The sequence below is a fragment of the Polypterus senegalus genome, chromosome 4, assembly GCF_016835505.1.
Source record: "Polypterus senegalus isolate Bchr_013 chromosome 4, ASM1683550v1, whole genome shotgun sequence".
Lineage (NCBI taxonomy): Eukaryota > Metazoa > Chordata > Cladistia > Polypteriformes > Polypteridae > Polypterus > Polypterus senegalus.
The window spans coordinates 239,470,471-239,492,706 of NC_053157.1; the positions used below are offsets into that span (position 1 = coordinate 239,470,471).

At 43.1% G+C, this 22,236-nt stretch overlaps 1 protein-coding gene across 1 annotated transcript in view; it reads right to left on the reverse strand.

Moving 5' to 3' along the window:
• Nucleotides 1-2,365: 2,365 nt before the first annotated feature.
• Nucleotides 2,366-22,236, reverse strand: part of LOC120528937 (zona pellucida sperm-binding protein 4-like) — an 81,557-nt gene continuing 61,686 nt past the window's right edge. The window contains exons 11-12 of the mRNA XM_039753013.1: nucleotides 2,601-2,723; nucleotides 2,366-2,475 (exon numbers count right to left, since the gene is read on the reverse strand). Of these exons, the coding sequence (XP_039608947.1) occupies nucleotides 2,366-2,475; nucleotides 2,601-2,723 (233 nt within the window). The remainder of the gene's footprint in view (nucleotides 2,476-2,600; nucleotides 2,724-22,236) is intronic.

The window sequence follows — 22,236 nt, forward strand, 5'->3', positions numbered from 1 at the left end:
GGCAAAGGCAAGAAAACACTCCTATGACACCAGAATCTTACAGGACACACAGCGCCAACAAAAAGCAATCATCTGGGACAAATGCAATAATTGAATATGGTCTTTAATGGGATTTAATACTTTGCTGATTTTATACCAAACTATTCTGTCTGATATCGAGGCATCAAATTTGTTCTGCCATGCCCGCAGTGGACACGTCAGATTTCTAAACTGCATACAAACCCATTCAGTGGTGAAACTCCAGTCGGCTCTACCATTGCTTTGGCCGAGAGAGCTCGAATTATGCAGACGTTATCTTTATTATTTTAGCATTTTAGTAGAAAATAAACAGTCAAAGAGAAGTTGAAGTCAATCAGAAATAGTAATGGAGAATTAAAAGATACAGACAGTGACATATAGGATGCCCTAAACTTACATTTTTCTAAGGTGTTCACAAGTGGATAACCTCCAGCAGTAACGGGGACTACTAAGGAGGTACTGAGGGATTTGGAAATTGGAGAGAAAGAAGAGCTGCTCAGATTAATTAGGCTGAAATTTAACCAATGACCAGGACCAGATAATATTTACCCTCGAGTTCTTAAGGAGGCTAAAAGTACAGATAGAAACCCTTGGCACATATTGTTAGGAAGTCACTGAGCACTGGAGAGATTCTGATGGAAAGGAAAATGTCAAATATCATCCCATTATATAAAAATGGTGGCAGGGCAGAATCAAGCAACTATACACCAGTAAGCTTAACATGCATCACAGGAAAATTAATGGAAGGAATTATTAAAGATAAGATTGAGCAACACATGGCAAGTACAGGAGTTTAACTGAACAGTCAGCATGGGCTTAGAACAGGGAGGTCGTGTTTTACTAATGTGCTTGAATTCTGTGAGGAGGCAACAAAAGGATCTGATCACAGTGGAGCAGATGAGATTTATCTGGACTTTCAGAAAGCATTTGAAAAGGTGGCACATGAGAGGTGGGCATCAAACTAAAAGTGGGAGTTCAGAGTGATGTGCCAAGACCAAGGAGATCATGGACTACAGAAGGACAACATCCAGCCACTCATCAATGGGGACTGTGTGCAGAGGGTTTCAGACTTCTTGGGAGTCACCATTAGGGAAAACTTGACCTGGGGGGAAAAAAAAAAACACAAACTGCTAAGGTAGTGAAGAAGGCCGAAGAGACTCTACATCCCTGAGGGTTCTCATCCCTGTGAGGTTCTTCCCATTTCCTTTAACTGCTGCACCTTAGAGAGCATCATGGCCTACTGTCTGTGTGTGGCTCTCCAGCTGCACAGAGTAAAGACCTCCACAGGGTCATTAAGGTCACCCAGCAGATAGTTGGCGGTCTTCTCTCCTCACTAAGATTATAGTTCCTGTTCTCACGATCATCAAGAAAATTCTTCAGGATCTATCACACCCAGGACATGCATGGTTTGAATGCCTGCCTTCTGGCAGATGTTACAGATCCATGAAAAAGTAGAATGAGAAACCGTCTCTCTCCTTCAGCCATCACCAGGCTGAATGCTGCCAAATGGTCAATCTGACCGAGTGCAACGTCATGTTTACAATACAGCTCTAACATGGGCTATGTGACAAGTGCAATATGACAGCTGTATGAATGGAAAAGTTTAGTTTTAACTTAATTATACAATGAAATTTCGGTGCAATTTTCCCAATGTTAAAACAAACCACAAATGTTTTGCTACAATGACAATAAAAGACTTGAAGTTCCAGGTGGTGGCTCAGGTACTGTACATTAAAGAGCTTAGCCCTAAAACAGTCCTGTGTAAACTGACAATTCCTTGGCAGGCAAACAGACATCAAGGAAAGAGTACAAGAACCTGTGTGGTATGAAGGAAAGGACAACTGAGAAGGATAAAAGTGCAAGTTTACAAGAAGACTACGATTATGGTCAAGATGGGAAGAGGAGCAGGATGAGCAACCGAGGAGGTGGTCACATCCAATTGAAGAAAATTGGAACTGGAAAAGCAAAGCAAAACAGGAATGTAAAATAAAACTGATGCCCTGGAAGAGATGGGGAACCAACTGCATTAGTGGAACCAACCACCATGAAATCTGATGCAAGAGTGGTTGGGTGGGTAAAGGAAACAGCAGTTCAGTTCTGTTTTAAGACTCAATTCACTGTGTAATGTCAGCATATTAACTAATCACATCATGTTTGATGACCTTATATTTTGTAAAGGCAGAGGTCTAAAAAGGTTGCCTCCGAGACTCCTGGGGTTGGAAAACAAGATTGAGGCACCAGTTCTTAGGTTCTTGCCAACCCCTCCGATAGTCAAGGATCGCAGATCACCATTGCATAAGAACAAACAAAAAGCATGCCCCACATAAAGTCATGAAGAGCCTTTTATTTAAATTTCAGTTTCACATTTTGCTAGTTCAACCGCCTCACAGCAACTACAGCCAAAACCAGGACCACCAGCAACAGCTCCGTGCACCAGGTATCCAGTGGTAAGAGGGGCTGTGGGAGGAAGACAAAGGGCACTTACTGACCAAGCCAAGCAGTGAAGGATGAAGACAAAGGACCAGACAAACCTAAAAGTATGAACTGTAGACTAATCCAGAATTAGGACCAACATGGCACACCTTTCTGCTCCAGCCTTGACGTCTGCACACCATCTGCTTTCACCACAACAGGACCACTATGAAGGAGCACAGGCTTCCTGGAGAAAATGTGTTGTGCCATCTTGTCTGCAGCTCTGCCAGATCCTAAAAGCAAATGGGAGAAGGTTTAGCGTTAGACAAATGAGCCCCCATAGATGACCAGCCATCTTCACCCAGCATTAGAAACATGCAAGCCATGTTCTACAAAGCCAACACCACAATCAAACCACCATGGGCTGCTCACTTCTGTCAGACCCCTGTACTCAGAGATGCCCTGCAAGAAGGATAGCAGGCAGCAGCAACACAGTAGAGGAAGATCTACAGAGAAAGAGCAAAGGACACAGTTGTGACACCACAAAAATAGGTTTAACACTAGAATTACCAGAGCCTACGAAAAAACTCGTAATTCCGTCCCACCTTAAACTGCTTCTTAAATCCCTTCACACCTCTCCACCAGCGCCCTTTGTCTTCTAAATGTGCTGATAAAGAGAAGCTTGGAGCAGCCGGCTATTCCATCCCCCCACCAATTTAGAACGTGAACGAACTTCTCTCAGCTCATGCCTTGATTGAGTATCTGGGAGTGAAGTGGAGTTTTAGAGTGAAATAATAGATCGTTGTTTGGAACACACGCATTTCATGTCTGTTCCGTTTCTACAGTAATCTGTGTCAACACATTGTTAAAACAGAAACTTTTTATATTCTAGTAGTAGATGACAAAATGTAGGCATAAACTATATAATGTATGAAGCCTGAAGTCCAAATAGCAAAGAAACATTTTCACAAGAATAACACAATTGCACTTTTATTCAAACATATAACTGCAGAAACAAAAAGCCGCCTTAACATGCGACATTAACACCAGTTTACTGTAACTGACTCTGTGGTTCAATAGACTCAGCCCCCGCTTGGGAATCAAGGGGTCACGGGTTCGATCCTGCCCCTCCTTTGAGAAGTAAACTGCTCTTAGTCTTACTGTTTTAGAATAAAAGCATACATTTGATTTCAGTCTGTAACAGCCGTGCAATTTATGATCTTGTAAAGGTTAGCTTTTTTTTTATTCACTTTTCATTCTCTCAGTCGCTTCAGAATCAATCCATACAACCCCATCTGACACGGCTGTTTTCACTAAAGACGCGCTATAGCTCTGCAGTGTACCACGATGCATACTAACACCCCGGGGGGGTTCTGACACACAAACGCTGGCGAAGCTGCCTTCTTCGTATCTCACCGTCACTTGCTTTTCTTTTTATTCAGTTTTATTGAGTGTTCCTGTCAGTCCCCGCATGTTGCTGTATGCTTTTCTTTTGTACTCCAGGACATGCAGAGGAAAGAATGGTAAAGACCAGTAACTTCGGCGCTATATGCAATCATCAGACACTCCCCATCTGCCCGTGTCGTTCAAACACAGGAACATATATTGGTGTAAAAGTATAACAAAAGTGCACTTTTATTCAAGTGCACTTTTTCCATCGCCTTTTCCTGTAAGAAGCAGTGTACACACTTCTCTGTGCTGTGGTTTCTATTACACACCTGAAAGAAAGAGACAATATATGTGAAAATATAATCGCACTAATGCAATATTATTTGAAAACGAACAGCGTCAGATCGGGTGTGAATTTATGCAGGAACTGGAAATTCTCTGATCGGGACCTTCCCCCAGGGAAGAAAGTACAGTGTCAGGTGCTCATTCAGTGTAATAGAAACCATAGCACAGAGAGGTGTGTACACGGCAACAAGTACACGTGTCGTAAATGTAGGAAGGACGGTCCTTGGGTGTGTGGGAACTGTTAATATTTGAATGTGATGATTTTATATAGCACGGAATGAAAATCTGCACTTCTTAGCATTGCACCATGCAAGCTGTCGTATCAATCGCCTACTGTAACTTGCTTTCTTTTTCTTCGGTTATACAGGTAGTTTTGAATAAAAGTGCACTTGTTTTGTTTGCGAAATGAAGTGTCTGCGTGCACTTTTCGTGGCATTACACGTGTATTTTTGAGCATGCCCGTTTGAGCAGTATAAAAGTATTGAAAAGTATAACAAAACAACGGGCAGATGGAGAGTGTCTGATGATTGCATATAGCGCCGAACTTACTGCTCTTTACTATTCTCTCCTCTGCGTGCCCTGGAGTACAAAAGAAACAGAATACAGACGCGCTATAGCTCTGCGTGTACCACGATGCATACTAACGCCCCCACCGGTTCTGACACACAGACGCTGGCGAAGCTGCCTTCTTCGTATCTCACCGTCACTTGATTTTCTTTTTATTCAGTTTTATTGAGTGTTCCTGCCAGTCCCCGCATGTTGCTGTATGCTGGATATGTTCATATGTATTGTCTCTTTCTTTCAGGTGTGTAATAGAAACCACAGCATAGAGAGAAGTGTGTACATTGCTTCTTACAGGAAAAGGCGATGGAAAAAGTGCACTTGAATAAAAGTGCACTTTTGTTATACTTTTACACCAATATATGTTCCTGTGTTTGAACGACACGGGCAGATGGGGAGTGTCTGATGATTGCATATAGCGCCGAAGTTACTGGTCTTTACCATTCTTTCCTCTGCATGTCCTGGAGTACAAAAGAAAAGCATACAGCAACATGCGGGGACTGGCAGGAACACTCAATAAAACTGAAAAAAAAGAAAAGCAAGTGACGGTGAGATACGAAGAAGGCAGCTTCGCCAGCGTTTGTGTGTCAGAACGGGGGTGGGGTAGCGTTAGTATGCATCGTGGTACACTGCAGAGCTATAGCGTCTTTAGTGAAAACAGCCGTGTCAGATGGGGTTGTATGGATTGATTCTGAACGCGACTGAGAGAATGAAAAGTGAATAAAAAAAAAAGCTAACCTTTACAAGGATCATAAATTGCACCGGCTGTTACAGACTGAAATCAAATGTATGCTTTTATTCTAAAACAGTAAGACTAAGAGCAGTTTACTTCTCAAAACGGAGGGCGAGGATCGAACCCGTGCCCCTTGATTCCCAAGCGGGGGCTGAGTCTATTGAACCACGGAGTCAGTTACAGTAAACTGGTGTCAATGTCGCATGTTAAGGCGGCTTTTTGTTTCTGCAGTTATATGTTTGAATAAAAGTGCAATTGTGTTATTCTTGTGAAAATGTTTCTTTGCTATTTGGACTTCAGGCTTCATACATTATATAGTTTATGCCTACATTTTGTCATCTACTACTAGAATATAAAAAAGTTTCTGTTTTAACAATGTGTTGACACAGATTACTGTAGAAACGGAACAGACATGAAATGCGTGTGTTCCAAACAACGATCTATTATTTCACTCTAAAACTCCACTTCACTCTCAGATACTCAATCAAGGCGTGAGCTGAGAGAAGTTCGTTCACGTTCTAAATTGGTGGGGGGATGGAATAGCCGGCTGCTCCAAGCTTCTCTTTATCAACACATTTAGAAGACAAAGGGCGCTGGCGGAGAGGTGTGAAGGGATTTAAGAAGCAGTTTAAGGTGGGACGGAATTACGAGTTTTTTCGTAGGCTTTGGTAATTCTAGTGTTAAGGTCAGCAGAAAAACCTGACAATGATTAGGCACAAAAGGATACACATCTCCAAATTGAAACCCACTACAGAGTACATTACCCAGCATCAAAAGAAACAAAAGTAGCACAAAACAGGATTCCCACCTTTTCAGCCAAGGCTTGCGGAGCAATAGGATACACAAAAGCAAACATCTAAAATACAAATCTCTTGTAATGACTTGGGTAGGCCACTCCAGATGTGCTGTCCACAGTCACCAAGCTGGTCAAATAGTTGTCACCCATGTATGGGCACCTGGGCAAAGCAAACATCCAGTTCACACAGACCAGCCATCCCCTACACCCCACAGGGTGGTCACCTACCCATTCTCCAAAAGGCTCCACTGGGGCTGGCTGGAAGCAGAAGGTCCTGGGGTGACCCAGCAGTCCCCAAGAGTCAGAACAAGGTTAGGGTCAGTCCTTTTCACAATGTGCACTTCCACAGCCACAGGATCCCTCAGAGTTTTGGTCACTGGGTAGTCAGCATCCACATAGTAGGAGCCATAGGAGGGATCTGGCCATGGAGAGAAGGTAAAATTACAGAACCATATTATGTTCATAGAACAAAGTCAGCCAAGTCAGAGAATGAGCAGCCTGTCAAGTCAACAGGGACCCCACTCTGCAGTACCTGTAGCAATGACCAATTCCAGGTCAAATGGCCCTTGCTCTACTACTGGAAGAGGTGGCGCCACACTATACACCACAGCCTCCACTTGCGCATCCTGGCTTCCCAAGTAGGTGCACTGGAAGAATAACCTAAGGAGAGAAACACCACATCATAGCAGGTAGTGCACATTTAGGGTTAGAGGAAGCAGGTTCAGAAGCCTTACTTGTAGACACTGTCCCTGGTGATGGAGCCCCCTGGACCAGTCCTCACAGTGATGGCAGCAGACATGGTGTTCTGGCAAGTCACATTGCCACCAGCCATCTGAATCACAAATGACAAATCACTGCTATCCATGAAGTCGGGAGTTACATTTCTAGGTCACCAGCAAGACATTGTCTACTGTATGGTCCAACAACTTTTTTTATGAGGGCAGATTAATCATAAAGGGGAGAAGTTTTGTCCTCATTTTCTGGATTAGACCCAACACAGCTAATAGACATGAATACCCAGCAATAACTGGCTATGGAGTCCCCTGCTTCTAGACATCTGCCAGATGGTGCCTGTGGCAGCACAGTTCAGGTGAGATCCCAACTGGATACTGGTACAGGACAAAGCTGGACAGGCTGGTCACAGGGCTACAGCTGGGGGAACTGCTGTCCACCAACTGGATGGACCCAAGATCCAGAGGAGGAAGGGTCATATTCTCAGACACCACCACAAACTGGCCATCCAGTGTGCACTGCACAGTCACTGGCCAAAGCAAACAAGCATGAATATCCAGTAGCAGCCACCTTTGCTCACTCGCATCAACCACCTCACCATCATTGGCATAGTAGAATGGACTGGTACTGCTACTTGAATCATAACCGTTGCTGGCTTCACAGTCGGCTTGAGTAATGGATGAAGACCCTCCACAAGGGAGCCTCTCACTGTTTGCAACTGGGCATCTCTCAGTCATTGGACTAAGCAGAATAAATCGTGATTTTTCACAGATCGGCAACCTGCGTCTCATTTAGACTATGGAGACACTCAATTCGCTAACCCAGAAGAGAAAAATACCTGGCTTAGGGCATGTGAACATTTTCAAATCAGAGGTACGACCGAAGGCAAGGACCACGGCATAATGGGAACGCTAAAGAGACAACGAGGAGGATCAAACCACAATACGAGATGTACAGCTTGATTAAAAACGGTGACCAATAGCGAAAGCGTCTGCACTACTCACCTGCTCAGCCACGTAACCGTGCCGGGAAGAAAAGGGTACCGTTAGTGTGTTGTGGCCAGACTTCACACGGAGGACGATTCCTGGGAGAGCTTTGGTCACCTTTACCAGTCCGCCAATCGTCTCTGAAAAACAGAATTAAAAGTGGGCGGCAGATACTTATAGACGCAAGCGCCGACAAGTCCCTGTGGTGGAGGACAAGGCGCACTCACTCTGGAGAAAAACAGTCGGAGAGCCTTCGAATGACAGTATCACAGCCTTGTCCTCATCGTATTTCTTAGTCACATCGCCTCACACCGCAAATACAAACTGAGCGCCCGACGCACAAACGACCAGCCAGAAAAACACACCAGCAATCCAAACACGCCATGTTGTTAATGCATCAAACGGGAACACGACATGAACGAATAAGCTCGCGGGGGTTTAAATTATCGGCGGCGGCTCACGTGACTCGTTAGTGAGAAGGCGCGAGAACTGAGCGCAGGAAATCAATGGCACTCCTTCAGCTCGTGCGGCTTTACCAAGCAATCAGCACGTCACGGCATCGGAATGATCCGTCCAAACGAAGACCGCGTAGAAGTGACCGCTCTGCAGGTGGACCTGATATGAGGGAAACATCAGGGAAGGAAAGATGACGAGAGATGTGACAACTACATTTATTTCTAAAAAGGGGCTGTGTGAAAAAGACAGCTTGGGAATGACATATTAAAGAAGTACTAACAAATAAATGAAGATAAAGGGGGACCGAAATATATCACAACTGTATTCTTTGTTAGTAATCTTTATGATGAGTTGTGTTGAACAAAAAAAAAAAAAAAAAAATCAGCTGCTTTGGAGAAGAAATTATAACGTGTCACTTCTTTTATTTATTTATGTATTTTTTTATTTTTTATTTATAACAACAGTGTAATTGCCAGCATTGTCACTCGAGCTGGGCGAGTTCTGGACTGTCGATTGACATCATTGTATTCACAGTTGATATAGAGGAACTGGAACTTTCTAGTTATACATTACATGTTCGACAAGGCTCGAGAAGTTTACCGAATGAGCGCCGATCCGCCGGCACAGTCCTACTCGTTCACGCCCCTTTTTCTTATAGCCAATAGGGTGCTGACTGACGGAGCCGGCACTGCACGACGGTTTAAACCGCTCATTCGGTAAACTTGACGTGGGCTGGCAGTCGTGTAGTCTGACATGGAGCTGCGACGAAATCAGCAACTGCGATCGGCAAACCTGTCAAACCTCAAGACAAACAATCGTATAATGTGATATCCGTTTATCGTTAAATGTAAAACTCCACCCATGGATTGACATAAAAGATCAACTCAATGTACGCAAATCTGACCGCAGATCCAGAAACTAAACTATCAGTGCATGATTGACCGCAGCTCTAGCTGACCCTCGTCTTCTCTGTCAGGGGGGGCTTACTCTGAGAGTGCCCTTATACAGCAATTTGATTATGACATGAATCCTTTTCATAAGTCTGTATTTTAACAAAGGCTCTCCATTCACACTAAATATATCTGATATCAACGTCTCTTAAAAACAAAAGACATAAAGTGCCACGGATAACTGGCAAAAATTGAAGCTAAAAAGAGAGTATTGTAACGAACACCAAGAAGGAAATACCGAGACAGACACTTCATGGAATTTAACGGTTGCGTTTATTCCACATCGGATCATTTGCAGCAGTCTTTGCTGACTCGACAAGGCCCCGTCAAAATAAAAGTAAACTCATTAGGCAGGCGATTGTACTCTCGCAGTGTTCCCCATCGACGACCGGCGTCTAGTGAAATTTTTCCCAGTTACCCCCGTTATTATTTCTAAGGTTGTATTTATAATGCCGTGTGAGCCTCCGTCTACCTTCTCGAGCCTTCTCTGACTGGTAATGTATAACGAGAAAGTTCCAGTTACAAATATCAATTGTGAATACACTGATGTCAATCAACAGTCCAGAACCCGCCCATTTCGAGTGACAATGCTGGCAATTACACTGTTGAAATAAATAAATAAAGATCATAAACAAGTGTATAACACGTTACAATTTCTTCTCCAAAGCAGCTGATTTTTTTTTTCCCAACACAAATCATTGTAAAGAATATTAACAAAGAAAATAGTTGTGATTTATTTTAAAGACTCTCGTTCTGGTCCCCCTTTATCTTCATTTATTTGTTAGTACTTCTTTTATATGTCATTCCCAAACCGTCTTTTTTACACAGCCCCACTCGTAGTTGTCACATCTCTCGCCATCTTTCCTCCCCTGATGTTTCCCTCATATCAGGTCCACCTGCCGAGCGGTCACTTCTACGCGGTCTGCGTTTGGACGGATCAGTGCTGATTGCTCAGTAAAGCTGCACGAGCTGAAGGAGTGCCACTGATTTCCTGCGCTCAATTCTCGCGCCTTCTCACTAACGAGTCACGTGAGCTGCCACCATGCGCTCAAAGATGTCCCCGTGTATTCAGCCTTGAATCAGGTCTACTTAGTCCTGGGTCTGTCCTCATATAGGCCGCTCTTTTCGTCAATGCACCACAGACGAAACTGACGGCCCTTGGCCTGTGTTCTCATGTCCGTGTGGAGGAGGATCTGTGGCTTCAGGAAGTCTTAATCAGCGAGCCTTTCATGAGTGAGGTTTCACATGACCTGTAGGGCCTCTCCATTTAAAAATGGGGCCACAATACCTGCCCAGCCTCCCCTGTCCCAGCGCATCAGTGTTGCCGTGCTCTTGAAGCAGAATAGGAAATGCTCCAGGTTGTTCGAGAGAGACATCTTCACCAGCACATCAATGGGGTGTGCAAAGAAAGGAGCCTCATCGTGTTCTGCCGGTATCGGTATATGTGTGACATCTTTAAATCCTTCATAACAGTGGTCCGTCTTTGAATTTATGAAAGCATAGAGCTGGCTCAGTGCTGGGCCCTCTTCTCTTTAGACATCTCCTCACTTTGTCCTCTCAGTCAGTTCTTTGGGTTTTTCTTACCAGTGCTCTCCTGATGCACAGCTCTACCTGTCATTCCCACCAGAGAATCACATCTTATCAATTACACGTCTGTTATATTGAAACCAGCGTGAAAGACCCCCAGCGCCTTCTGTCAGAAATGGACCTCCTCATTGTCCATGCACCTCAGTCTATTCAGCACACCATCTCATTTCAGCTTGGCTCATTGTCACCAACACCTGCCAAGTCACTAAGATGGTGACAGATGAGACTCCATGTCCTTCAGTAGCTGTGTTGCATGGTTCTCTCAGACTTACAGCTTCACTCTCCGCCATTTTAACTCAATGAGGTCAGACCTGACCATGTGCAGAACAACATTTGGATCAAGTTGTGGTCTTGTCACATCTCTGCTGGTTGGAGTACCAGCCTGTGTCGCCAAGCTTGTCCAGATGATTCAAAATAGAGTGGGACACCTGCTGTTGTGCCCTCCTCAGTTGTTTGGTGTCACATCACTTTGAAGGCACTACATTTGTTTCCTTTAGCATCAGAGAAGTTTAAATCCTTCATTGTCTACACACCAGAGAAGGGGTCATACAAAGAGGGTCCCAAAAACCTGCAAGCACCCTTAGGTTGATCTTAATGAACATTTTATTTGTAATCCTTAAGTTTTACAAGTCCAATGAAGCACAAATGTAGCGTCACTTTGACCCATCAGAAGAGTTAGAACTGCACTACCACCATTAACACTGCTTGTCGTGTGTGTGTGTGTGTGGTGGGGTTATTGGTCCCTCCTGGAGTTTTACTCCATCTAAGCTGAGTGGAGATCCTCTGGTAGTTTCGGGTGAGTCGTCCATGCATATTACAGAATGAAACAGCAGACACATGGACTGGTGGCTGTGGAGGGACATGACGCGGGTGGAGGAGGATTCAATCAAAGACCAGGGGTTGGACACCTCACACCAGGACCTGAAGTCGCTTTCTGTCTTTCATTCTTTTCTATTTTCTTAACATTTGCATATGTCTGGTGTGAAAATATCTATCTATATATATAATTCACTATGCAAGACGACCATGGAAAGCACGCTGGAAGGGGCGTGGATTCACTAAGCCGCCTACAAGTGAGACACCTATGGCACGCAGGAAGGAGCCACGCCCACCAACTCCAAGACTATTGGATACGACGACAACTCGCAGAGCCACGCCCACCAACTCAGACGCGAGGACACAGAAAAAATGGCGTCATTTATATTCGTCTGTCGTAGAGGCAACATGCCCACGCTGACTGTTCATAGAGGCATGTTTCTCGCGGAGGTGAATCGCCATATGCAGCGTGTTAAACGGTTTGCGAGGGGTATCCCATGGGATCCTTTAAACATTCCTTTACAACTGAGGTTAAAACACACAACTGCGTGCACCCTGGCAAACTGTTTTACACGCTACATACAGCAATTCGCATCCGCGACAAACATGCGTCTTCTTAGATGCTCCTGCACTTTGTACACACCCCCCTCCCACCTCGCTACTACCGTGGTCGGGTGTCTTGGTGGATTATATATAGAAAGGCAGCCAAAACCGCACAGAACAATGAAAAGTCTACGTGAGTCACAGGTGCATCTGGACTGTGCAAAGACGACAACGATTCGAGTGACGAGTTGGAGGTGGGCACATGAGCAAGCAGTGCATACTGAACGAGATATCAGCAGACTAGCATGACGGAGGGAGCGGAGTGGACGTCGTTCTCCTCCTATTCCACCCTCTGCGCCACACGGATGATTGTGTGTTGGTTCGTTCCGTGCATTGGTTAAAACCCAATGAAGGAAGCAGTCTTTAAAAACCAATAAGCCCTGTGCCTCTGTTTCATTACCGTCTCACCTGTTTCACCAATGCAAGCCCCGCGACAGGGCAGCCAACCGGGTAACCAAAGTCTTTGGGTTCAGGGGGGAGTATGGTTACAAAGCTGAAACTTAAAGGAATTGACGGAAGGGCACCACCAGGTGTGAAGCCTTTCGCTTCATTTGACTCAACGCGGGAAACCTCACCCGACCCGGACACGGACAGGATTGACAGATTGATAGCTCTTTCTCGATTCTGTGGGTGGAGGTGCATGGCAGTTCTTAGTTGGTGGAGGGATTTGGCTGGTTATTTCCGAAAACGAACGAGACACCCTCCTGCCAAATAGTTACACGACCCAACAGCGGTCGGCGTCCAAATTCTTAGACGGACAAGTGGCTTTCAGCCACATGAGATTGAGCATTAACAGGTCTGTGATGCACTTGTATGTCCGGTACTGCACGCGCACTACACTGAATGGATCAACGTGTGTCTACCCGGCGTGGTGAGGCGTGCGTAAGCCGTTGAACCCCATTCGTGATGAAGACCGTGGCTTGCAATTGTTCCCCATGAACGAGAATTTCCCAGTACGTGTGGGTCATACATTCGCACTGATTACGTCCCTGCCCTTTGTATACCCCCCACCCCCATTGGTCTGGTGACTTGGTGGATTATATATAAAAAAGCAGCCGGAACCGTAAAGAACAATGAAAAATCAACGTGGAAACCGACTGAGGCGGTGTTTGGAAAATTAACAGTCAACGTGACTCACAGGTGCGTGTGGACTGTACACAGACGAAAGCGACTCAGGTAGGGAGTTGGGGGCGGGCAGTGCGTACTGAACGAGCACCGTTCAACCCCGTCCTTCGCTTTGGAAGGAGAAGGCGCTCCTCCGGTTTTCAGTCACGGACAATTGTATGTTGGTTCGTAGCGTGCATTGTTGCAATGTTACTTTTCTTGGTGGTTTATTAAATTACGGATTTTTCAAATGTTTATTTTTTCCTCTGTGCTTATAAATCATTTAAAAAGCGGCCTGATTATGGGGTTGGCTAGTATCACATATTTAACAACTGAAACACATGAGGTCGATGGTCCTGTTATCAACTGTCTGAATTTCTGATGTGGACGCTGGGGAGGAGCCCATCAAAGAAGTTCTTTAAACTTACTTGTTGAATATCAGTGAACATTAGAAGACTCAAAATGAGAACAGGTCATTCAGCCCAGCAAAGCTCACCAGTCCTGTCCACTTATTTCTTACATAAAATATCAAGTCGAGTTTTGAAAGTGCTTAAGGCAGTGGTTCTCAACCTGTGGGGCGCGAAGATGTGAAAAAAAAGAAAACGAGAATCAAAAATATGAAAAAAACATCTGTTGAAACCAAAACAAATGAACTTAAACTACATTCTGATACTAGAACAATAAATATAGAGTTAGATAAATGTCGATAAAAGTTAAGTAGGTATAATAAAATATGCATTTACATTTCAAAAAAATGTTAGGGTGGGGTGCACGATTAAAACTGTTATAAAACTCGGATCGCAAATATTTAAAGGTTGAGAAACGCTGCACTACAGTTATAATATTACACAACCTGACCCACTTTATGAAGCACGTATTTCCATATGATGACAATATAATTTTTAGGATGAAATGCAGCAAAATATGTTTATTATATCGTACAGATAAACTTTAACTTCATTTAAATAATCGATATTGTTAATAATTAAACATGTGAGGACACGGTGCCACAGCGCTAGCTAGTCGCTGGTTCCTTTCATGGATTGTTCCTGCCTCGTGTTGTATTTTTGCTGGTGCGACACTGGAAGGAGAGATGCATAAAATAATTAAACACGTACTACAAAGATATTTCATCCATCCATCCATTTTCTAACCCGCTGAATCTGAACACAGGGTCACAGGGGTCTGCTGGAGCCAATCCCAGCCAACACAGGGCACAAGGCAGGAAACAATCCCAGGCAGGGTGCCAACCCACCGCAGGACACACACAAACACACCCACACACCAAGCACACACTAGGGCCAATGTAGAATCACCAATCCACCTAACCTGCATGTCTTTGGATTGTGGGAGGAAACCAAACCCACGCAGACACGGGGAGAACATGCAAACTCCATCTTCCTTTAAAGTTTTGAAGAATCAGCGTTCTAAACTTACAGTTAGCTTAACGTCTATTACAGAGCTGATTGTGTGACGATTGGGTATTTGGGGAAAGAAAAGGAAGGACAGGAATTGGAGGTTAGTACGTTTGAAAGAGACAGAACTGCTGCAATAAAGTATTTCATCGAAGGTCGCGCACGGCCCAGCAAGCATCTCGCATGAGACATGAACAATCACCGCACCACCGTGTTTTCATGTTTAATAACGTGCTTTAACTCCTATCATCATGAAAATGATATCATGTATACATCTCAGTATTTTAATTATTCAGAGAGCTGTAATATCACGAATGTAATTGATCCTGTGTCATGTTGGAGGAAGAGAAAGCCCGTTTAAGAAGCACATAGTGATTCACACACACAGAGCACATAGAAGAGGAAGTACAAAAGAAAGCATTTAACGTGCTACTTCAGTTACGATGGGATTTGAGAAACTAGTGAATTAAATGATTTTAAGATGAATTTTCTGATATTCTACTTTAATGACAAAATAAACTACATGATTAAAGTTGACATTTCGTGCTTTTTTCCCACTGTGTGCCTATTTTTTTCTCTGTACCCTAATAATCTTTCATATGACACTCAGACGGTGGACTATGACTCCCCTTTTCACGGTGACTTTGACAACTTCTTATTAATTTTGGGAACTTTGTGACTTTATGAACTTGAGTTGTCGAGTTTCTCTGACACTCAATGTCACTCGATCAACTTCCTTTTGTTGTTTTTTCCACTGTTTAAACCAACAAATAGTACGTTTTTCTTTGCCTGCACTTGGTGTTCACTGAAATCCTTCTATTTTTCCTTGTACTTTTCCCATTGTCTTTACATAGAAGGATGAGCTTAAGGGCTATTTATATTGATTTCCATATTCAAAGACGTGTAATTCTGAGAGGAGTTGAGGCGGGACAGCAGACGTGTGCGTTAATTTTCACGCTGACCTGGGATTTATGTAGCGGAAGAACGCGGAAGTTGGCGAACGCACAGATTTATGCATCTGGATTTTTCTGTGAGTAAGCACATTTCAGCTTTTGTGCCTACGTCATGTTATAGTGCGAGTTTTATGCACAGCGTTATGCATGAGGCCCCAGATGAGGCCTCACCAGTGTGTTATAAAGCTTGAGCAGAACCTCCTGTGACTTATACTCCATACATCAAGGCGCTATATAACCTGACATTCTGTTAGCCTTCTTATTGGCTTCTGAGCACTGTCTGTTAGGTGATAGCGTAGATAAGGTGGACTCTCGATTTTCAGACCTCCCATTGTGTATTCTAACCTCACATTTTTACTTTCTATGTGTAATTCTTTACATTTACTGACATTAAATTTCATCTTCCACAAATCTGCCCAAGCCTGTCTGCTGTCCAAGTCCTTCTGTGATGATATTACAGATTCCAAATTATCTGCCAATCCACCTATCATGGTATCTCTGCAAACTTAACCAGCTTGTTACTTATATTCCTATCTAAATCATTTATAGATATTAAAAATAGCTGCCGCCCTAGCACTGCCCCCTGCTGGTCACCACTCTTAACATCACCCTCTGCTTCCTGTGTCTGAGCCAATTCTGCACCCATCTAAAAACATCACCCTGACCTCCCACTTCTTTTAGTTTGATGCCCAACCTCTCATGTGCCACCTTATCAAATGCTTTCTGAAAGTCCAGATAAATAATCTCATCTGCTCCACTGTGATTAGATCCTTTTGTTGCCTCCTCACAGAATTCCAACATGTTAGTAAAACACGACCTCCCTCTTCTGAACCCTCTTCTGCTGACTGTTCAGAATAACTCTTGTCCTTGCCATGTGTTGCTCAATCTAAAACTTAATAATTCCTTCCATTCATTTTCCTGCGATGCACGTTAAGCTTACTGGCCTATAGTTGCTTGGATCTGCCCTGTCACCTTTTTATATAATGGGATGATATTTGAAATTTTCCAGTCCATCAGAATCTCACCAGTGCACAATGACTTCCTAACAATATGTGCCAAGGGTTTCTATCTGTACTCTTAGCCTACTTAAGAACTCGAGGGTAAATATTATCTGGTCCTGGTGATTTGTTTGATTTCATCTTATTTAATCTGAGCAGCTCTTCTCCCTTTGCAATTTCCAAATCCCTCAGTACCTCCTTAGTAGTCCCTGTTACCGCTGGAGGTTATCCACTTGCTCACTTGTGAACACCTCACAATAATGTAAGTTTAGGGCATCCGATATGTCACTGTCTGTATCTTTTAATTCTCCATTACTATTTCTTATTGACGTCAACTCCTCCTTGACTGTTCATTTTCTACTAAAATGCTAAAATAATAAAGATAAGGTCTAAGGTCAGTTTAAAAATGTGACGTGTCCACTGCAAGCATAGCAGAACAAATTTGATGCCTCGATATCAGATAGAATAGTTTGGTATAAAATCAGCAAACTAACAAATCCCATTAAAAACCATATTCAATTATCGCATTTGTCCCAGACGATTGCTTTTTGTTGGCGCTGTGTGTCCTGTAAGATTCTGGTGTCATAGGAGTGTTTTCTTGCCTTTGCCCTCTCAGTTTTGCGTTATTTCTAACAGTCAGTACAGGACTGACACACTTATGTGTGTGTAAGACTTTCAATGATCTCCAGCAGGTATGCAAAAGATTTATGTCCAGTCATTAACAAACAGCTAAATGGGTGGTAGACAGTCGGCAGTCACTGTACATCGTAAATGATTCGAGACTTACTGTCGCCTCGCTTCTCTTTGTCTTTTCTTTTTAATCTCTGGCTATGCCGGCATTTGTGGTAGAATTTAAAAGACTAAAGTATGAAGACAGACGTGAAAGATTTTGGAATCGAACATTAAACTGTCCTAAAATAAAAGGAATGTCTGGCTCTGTTCATATTTGCTTTGTGATTAAATGATATCAAATGCTGAAAGCGACTATGACAAAGTATATAGAAAAGTATCTGAGTCACATGTGATCTGGGACTAAAATGAACGAAAGTGTAATTGAAACAAACTCCTATGGGAGGTAAAACAAAGTTAAATAGTTTTCTAATTCCTCCACAAATCATAAACAGTAATGAGGCTATTGTCGGGTTCCCAGTGTCTGAAAATGTGAGGGACAAGGAAATACCCAGAGATGCCATCAAGCAGCGACTACAAGGGAGAGCAGGCACAGCACTTTCCTCTGACAACTAAAGCTCATCGCTTCTTATGATTGGCCTCCGTGGTGAGCATCACATGTGGACAGACTGGGGAAAGTGTAGTATATGGGTGGCCTCTGACAAGGGAGAGGCAGCTTCGTGGTGTGTGTGAGCTGACGAAACTAACGGTATGTGTTAGGGTCACATCCCAACATTCTGGCTTAGCACTAGACTTACCAGAGTCTGCGAAAAAACATGTAGATGCGTTCCACCTTAAATCATTTCCCACCTCTCCATCAGCGTCTTTTGTCCTTTAAATGTGTTGATGAGCAGCAAGCAGCCTGCTTTCACATCCCCATCCCCGCACAGTTTTCTCAGCTCAAGTCTGTTTACTTGTGTGTCAGTTGCTTAGAGTTGTGTAGAGTGAGAAGTCAAGCAAAATGGCACCTTTTATAAATACTATATCGTTATTTGGAGCACTTACATTTCATGTGTGTTCCGTGTCTACAACAATCTATGTAAACACATCGTTATAACAGAAACGTTTTTCATGTTTTAGTAATAATTAACAAAATGTAGACATGAAGTGTTTAATGTGTGAAGCCTGGAGTCCAAGTATCAAGTCAGCCTTCCGTGAGAAGACAATGGGAAAAGCATGGGGGAAAATATAAGAATTTCAGCGAATACCAAGTGGAGGCAAATGAAAAACATACTATTTGTTCAAATAAACCGTGGTATAATCAACAAAAGGAAGTTGATCGAGTGACATAGCGTGTTGGAGAAACTTGAAAGCTCACGTTCACAAATCGCACAGTGCCGGAAATAAAAAAGAAGTCACATATCAAAGTCGCCATGAAAAGCCGAGTTGTAGACCACCGTCTGAGTGTCATATGAAAGATTATTAGGGTACAGAGAAAAAAAGGCACACGGTGGGGAAAAAGCATGAAACGTCAACTTCAATCTCGACATTTCCACTTTAATCACGTAGTTTATTTTGTCATTAAAGTAGAACATCATAAACTTCATCTTAAAATCGTTTAATTAATCAGTTTCTCAAATCACATCGTAATTAAAGTAGCACGTTAAATGCTTTGTTTTGTATTTGATCTTCTATGTGCTCTGTGTGTGAATCACTACTTGCTTCTTAAACCGGCTCTCTTCCTCCAACTGGACACAGAGTCCATTACAGTCGTGATATTACAGCTCTCTGAATAACTAAAATACTGAGATGTATACGTGATGTCATTTTCATGATGATAGGAGTTAAAGCACGTTATTAAACATGAGTTTCACTTCGATGAAATAATTTATTGCAGCAGTACTCATGGGCAGCTCTAGGCTTGTGGTGGCACTGGGCAGAGGAAGAATCGGTGGCTCCTTCGCCCGCCCGTCTGTAAGGTAGCTTATGCACAGTGGATGGCCACTTCCATTGCAGAAACTGCATAGCCGCCTCGTGCTCATGACACAAGCATTTAACTTTTGCCGAAATTTGTCGCTGTGTTTTTAGCTGTGTTGTTATTTTCTCTTTCTGTTTTATATTCAATATATATTGGCGTAGCCGTCACTGCAGTCAGTGCTTTTCTTTCCCCAAGTAACCGATCGCCATACAATCAGCTCTGAAATAGAAGTTAAGCCAACTTAGCGCTGATTCTTCAAAACGTTTAAGGAACATTGCAATATCTTTGTAGTACATGTTTAATTATTTTATCCTTAACGACACTCCAAGTGAAGAATATAGATTATTTAAATGAAGTTAAAGTTTTATCTGTATAATTTAATAAACATATTTTGCTGAATTTCACCTTATAAATGATATCGTTTCTGTTTCTGAACCGCGAGGTCCGTACAGGAAAGGCTTTAAAACATTTTGCAGTGGCTGAGACAGCGTGTCCTTGAAGTTGTATACCGATAATTCCCTTTCCAATCAGCTGCTGCTGTGATTCACACTCGGATACAGTGATATAAAAACTCCGAGTGGTGCAGTAAAAGTAATATGGAAAAAGATGATCAGCTGTGGCAACTCCTAACGGGAGGAGCTGAAAGAAGAAGAAGAGGAAGTGAGAGTAACAACGCTAAAGCAATTATGGTATTTGGAATACTATAGCTATTCACTCTACCATTAAATTGTTACAAGTTAATTACAATCAGATGCATTACACTAATAAACAATATGCGGTTAGTTTCGGTGTATTTATAAAGCCGCGTCAGGAAAATAATGAGTAACCACACAAGAACAGTAGCACTGCTTGATGCTGGGTGCCGCCAGTCTGCAAAACCGAGCGGAGAACTTGCGTACGACAAGGCATGAGGTACCGTGGAAAAGTGCGTGGCTTTATGCCAAGTGTAGGTTTTATACATCGCGATTTGAACGTGGAAAAGTTCTTACGCAACATTTCTGTGCGTACGCACCGTTTATACATGAGGCCCCAGGCCTGCTATGCCAAATTAAGAGGCATCACTTCTTTGAGATTGGAAAGTTCCCAGTTAGGGTGCTTGGTGTCTTAAAACCAGCAAATGTTATTCTACATTCTCAGTCAGTTGATCTGTGCAGTGCTTCTGAGGTTGTTAGTTCAGCAATGGACTCCATAAAAACCATCCGTGAGGATGATAGTTGGGGAGTGTCATCTGCTGAGGATGAGTCACATCCAACAAAGAGAAGGAGAACAATGAGCAAACACCTGAGTCAAAGTGTTGCGCTCTCAGCTTTGGGCTGTACAGACTCTGGTGACCCTACTATTTCCCACCATCAGTCTCTGAAAGATTCCTGCTCAACATCCTTGACAGGGCCATTTCAGAAATGGAAACTAGATTTTCACACAAGAAGATTGACCTGATGAGAACCATATCTAGTCTTGCTACCAAATCTAGTGCATTTCTAGATCCCACCCTGTTGCACCCTCTGGCTGTGATGGATGGCACTGTATCAGATGTTGTAAATCTGAAAAATGAAGTTCTTGTGGCAAAACAGATGCTGCTCAAAAAATGTTCAAGGGAAACAGACCTGTCCACTGTGTGTAAACTCCTGCAGGAGTACAAGGAAGCCTTTCCTGTGTTGCATAAATTGTATGTAACAGTCCTGGTAATTGGTGTGTCTTCAGCATCGTGTGAGAGTTCCTTCTCCACTTTGTCACGGGTCCTAACCCCCTATCGTCACACCATGTTACACAAAAGAAAGAGGAATTTGGTGATCTTGGCCCATGAGAAGTCCATAACAAATAACTTGGATATGATGAATTTGGAAGAGTTTTTGCAAAGGGAAACAGGAGACTGTTGTTGTAGAGTGGATTGAGGAGAAAGGAGAGCGGAGCTGTTCAGTTACAAACAGAGAGTTCAGTTACTTGCAAAACAAACAAGCTTAAAACAAGATAAAAAGTTCAAATGTTCTCTTCTAAATCTGTTGTGTTCTACAAATTAGTTTGAGAATTGTAGGAAAAGACAAGGTGATTTTTTTTTTTTTTAATTACTATGCCAACCCATTTTAGTTTTGTAAATATTGGTTATATTGAGAGGTCTTATTTTATTCTTACCTTATTTTGCAAATATATTTCATATAGGCCATCCAATTAAGATAAATGTCATGTTTTTAGTTGTTATAATCTGATGAGGAATATTTTATTTTATTTTTTGTTGTTTTATTTGAGTGATTGCCACCTTATCGTGGTCAGGGGGTTTACGTGCCTCAGTGACCCTAAGAGCTACACCAGCAGAAGCATAACCTTCAGGTGGGGCACCCAAGTTGGACAGGTCTTAGGGTAGAGGCCTGACAAAGTGCAATCAAATGACATGACAAAAACAGTTATCCAGAGCACCCCCACCCCCACCACCCCACCCTTTCCCGTCTCCATCGCCACCATGTGCCCCCTTCACATTTCTGTCTGCCCCCTCATATATGCCTGTCTAGAACCGGCCCAGACTAGCAGTGCATGTTTTAGCTCTGCTCCTAGCTGGCTCTTGCCTCCTCTGTTAGGTGGGCTTACTCTGCGAGTGCCCATCTCCTGCAATTTGATTCACACATTAATCCTTCTCATAAAACTGTATTTTAACAAAAGCTCTTCATTCACACAAAAGCGATATCAACGTCTCTTAGAAACTAAAGAAATAAAGTGCCACGGATAACTGGTAAAAACTGAAATAAATGAGTATTGTAACGAACACCAAGAAAGGAAGACCGAGACCGACACCGAATGAAAGT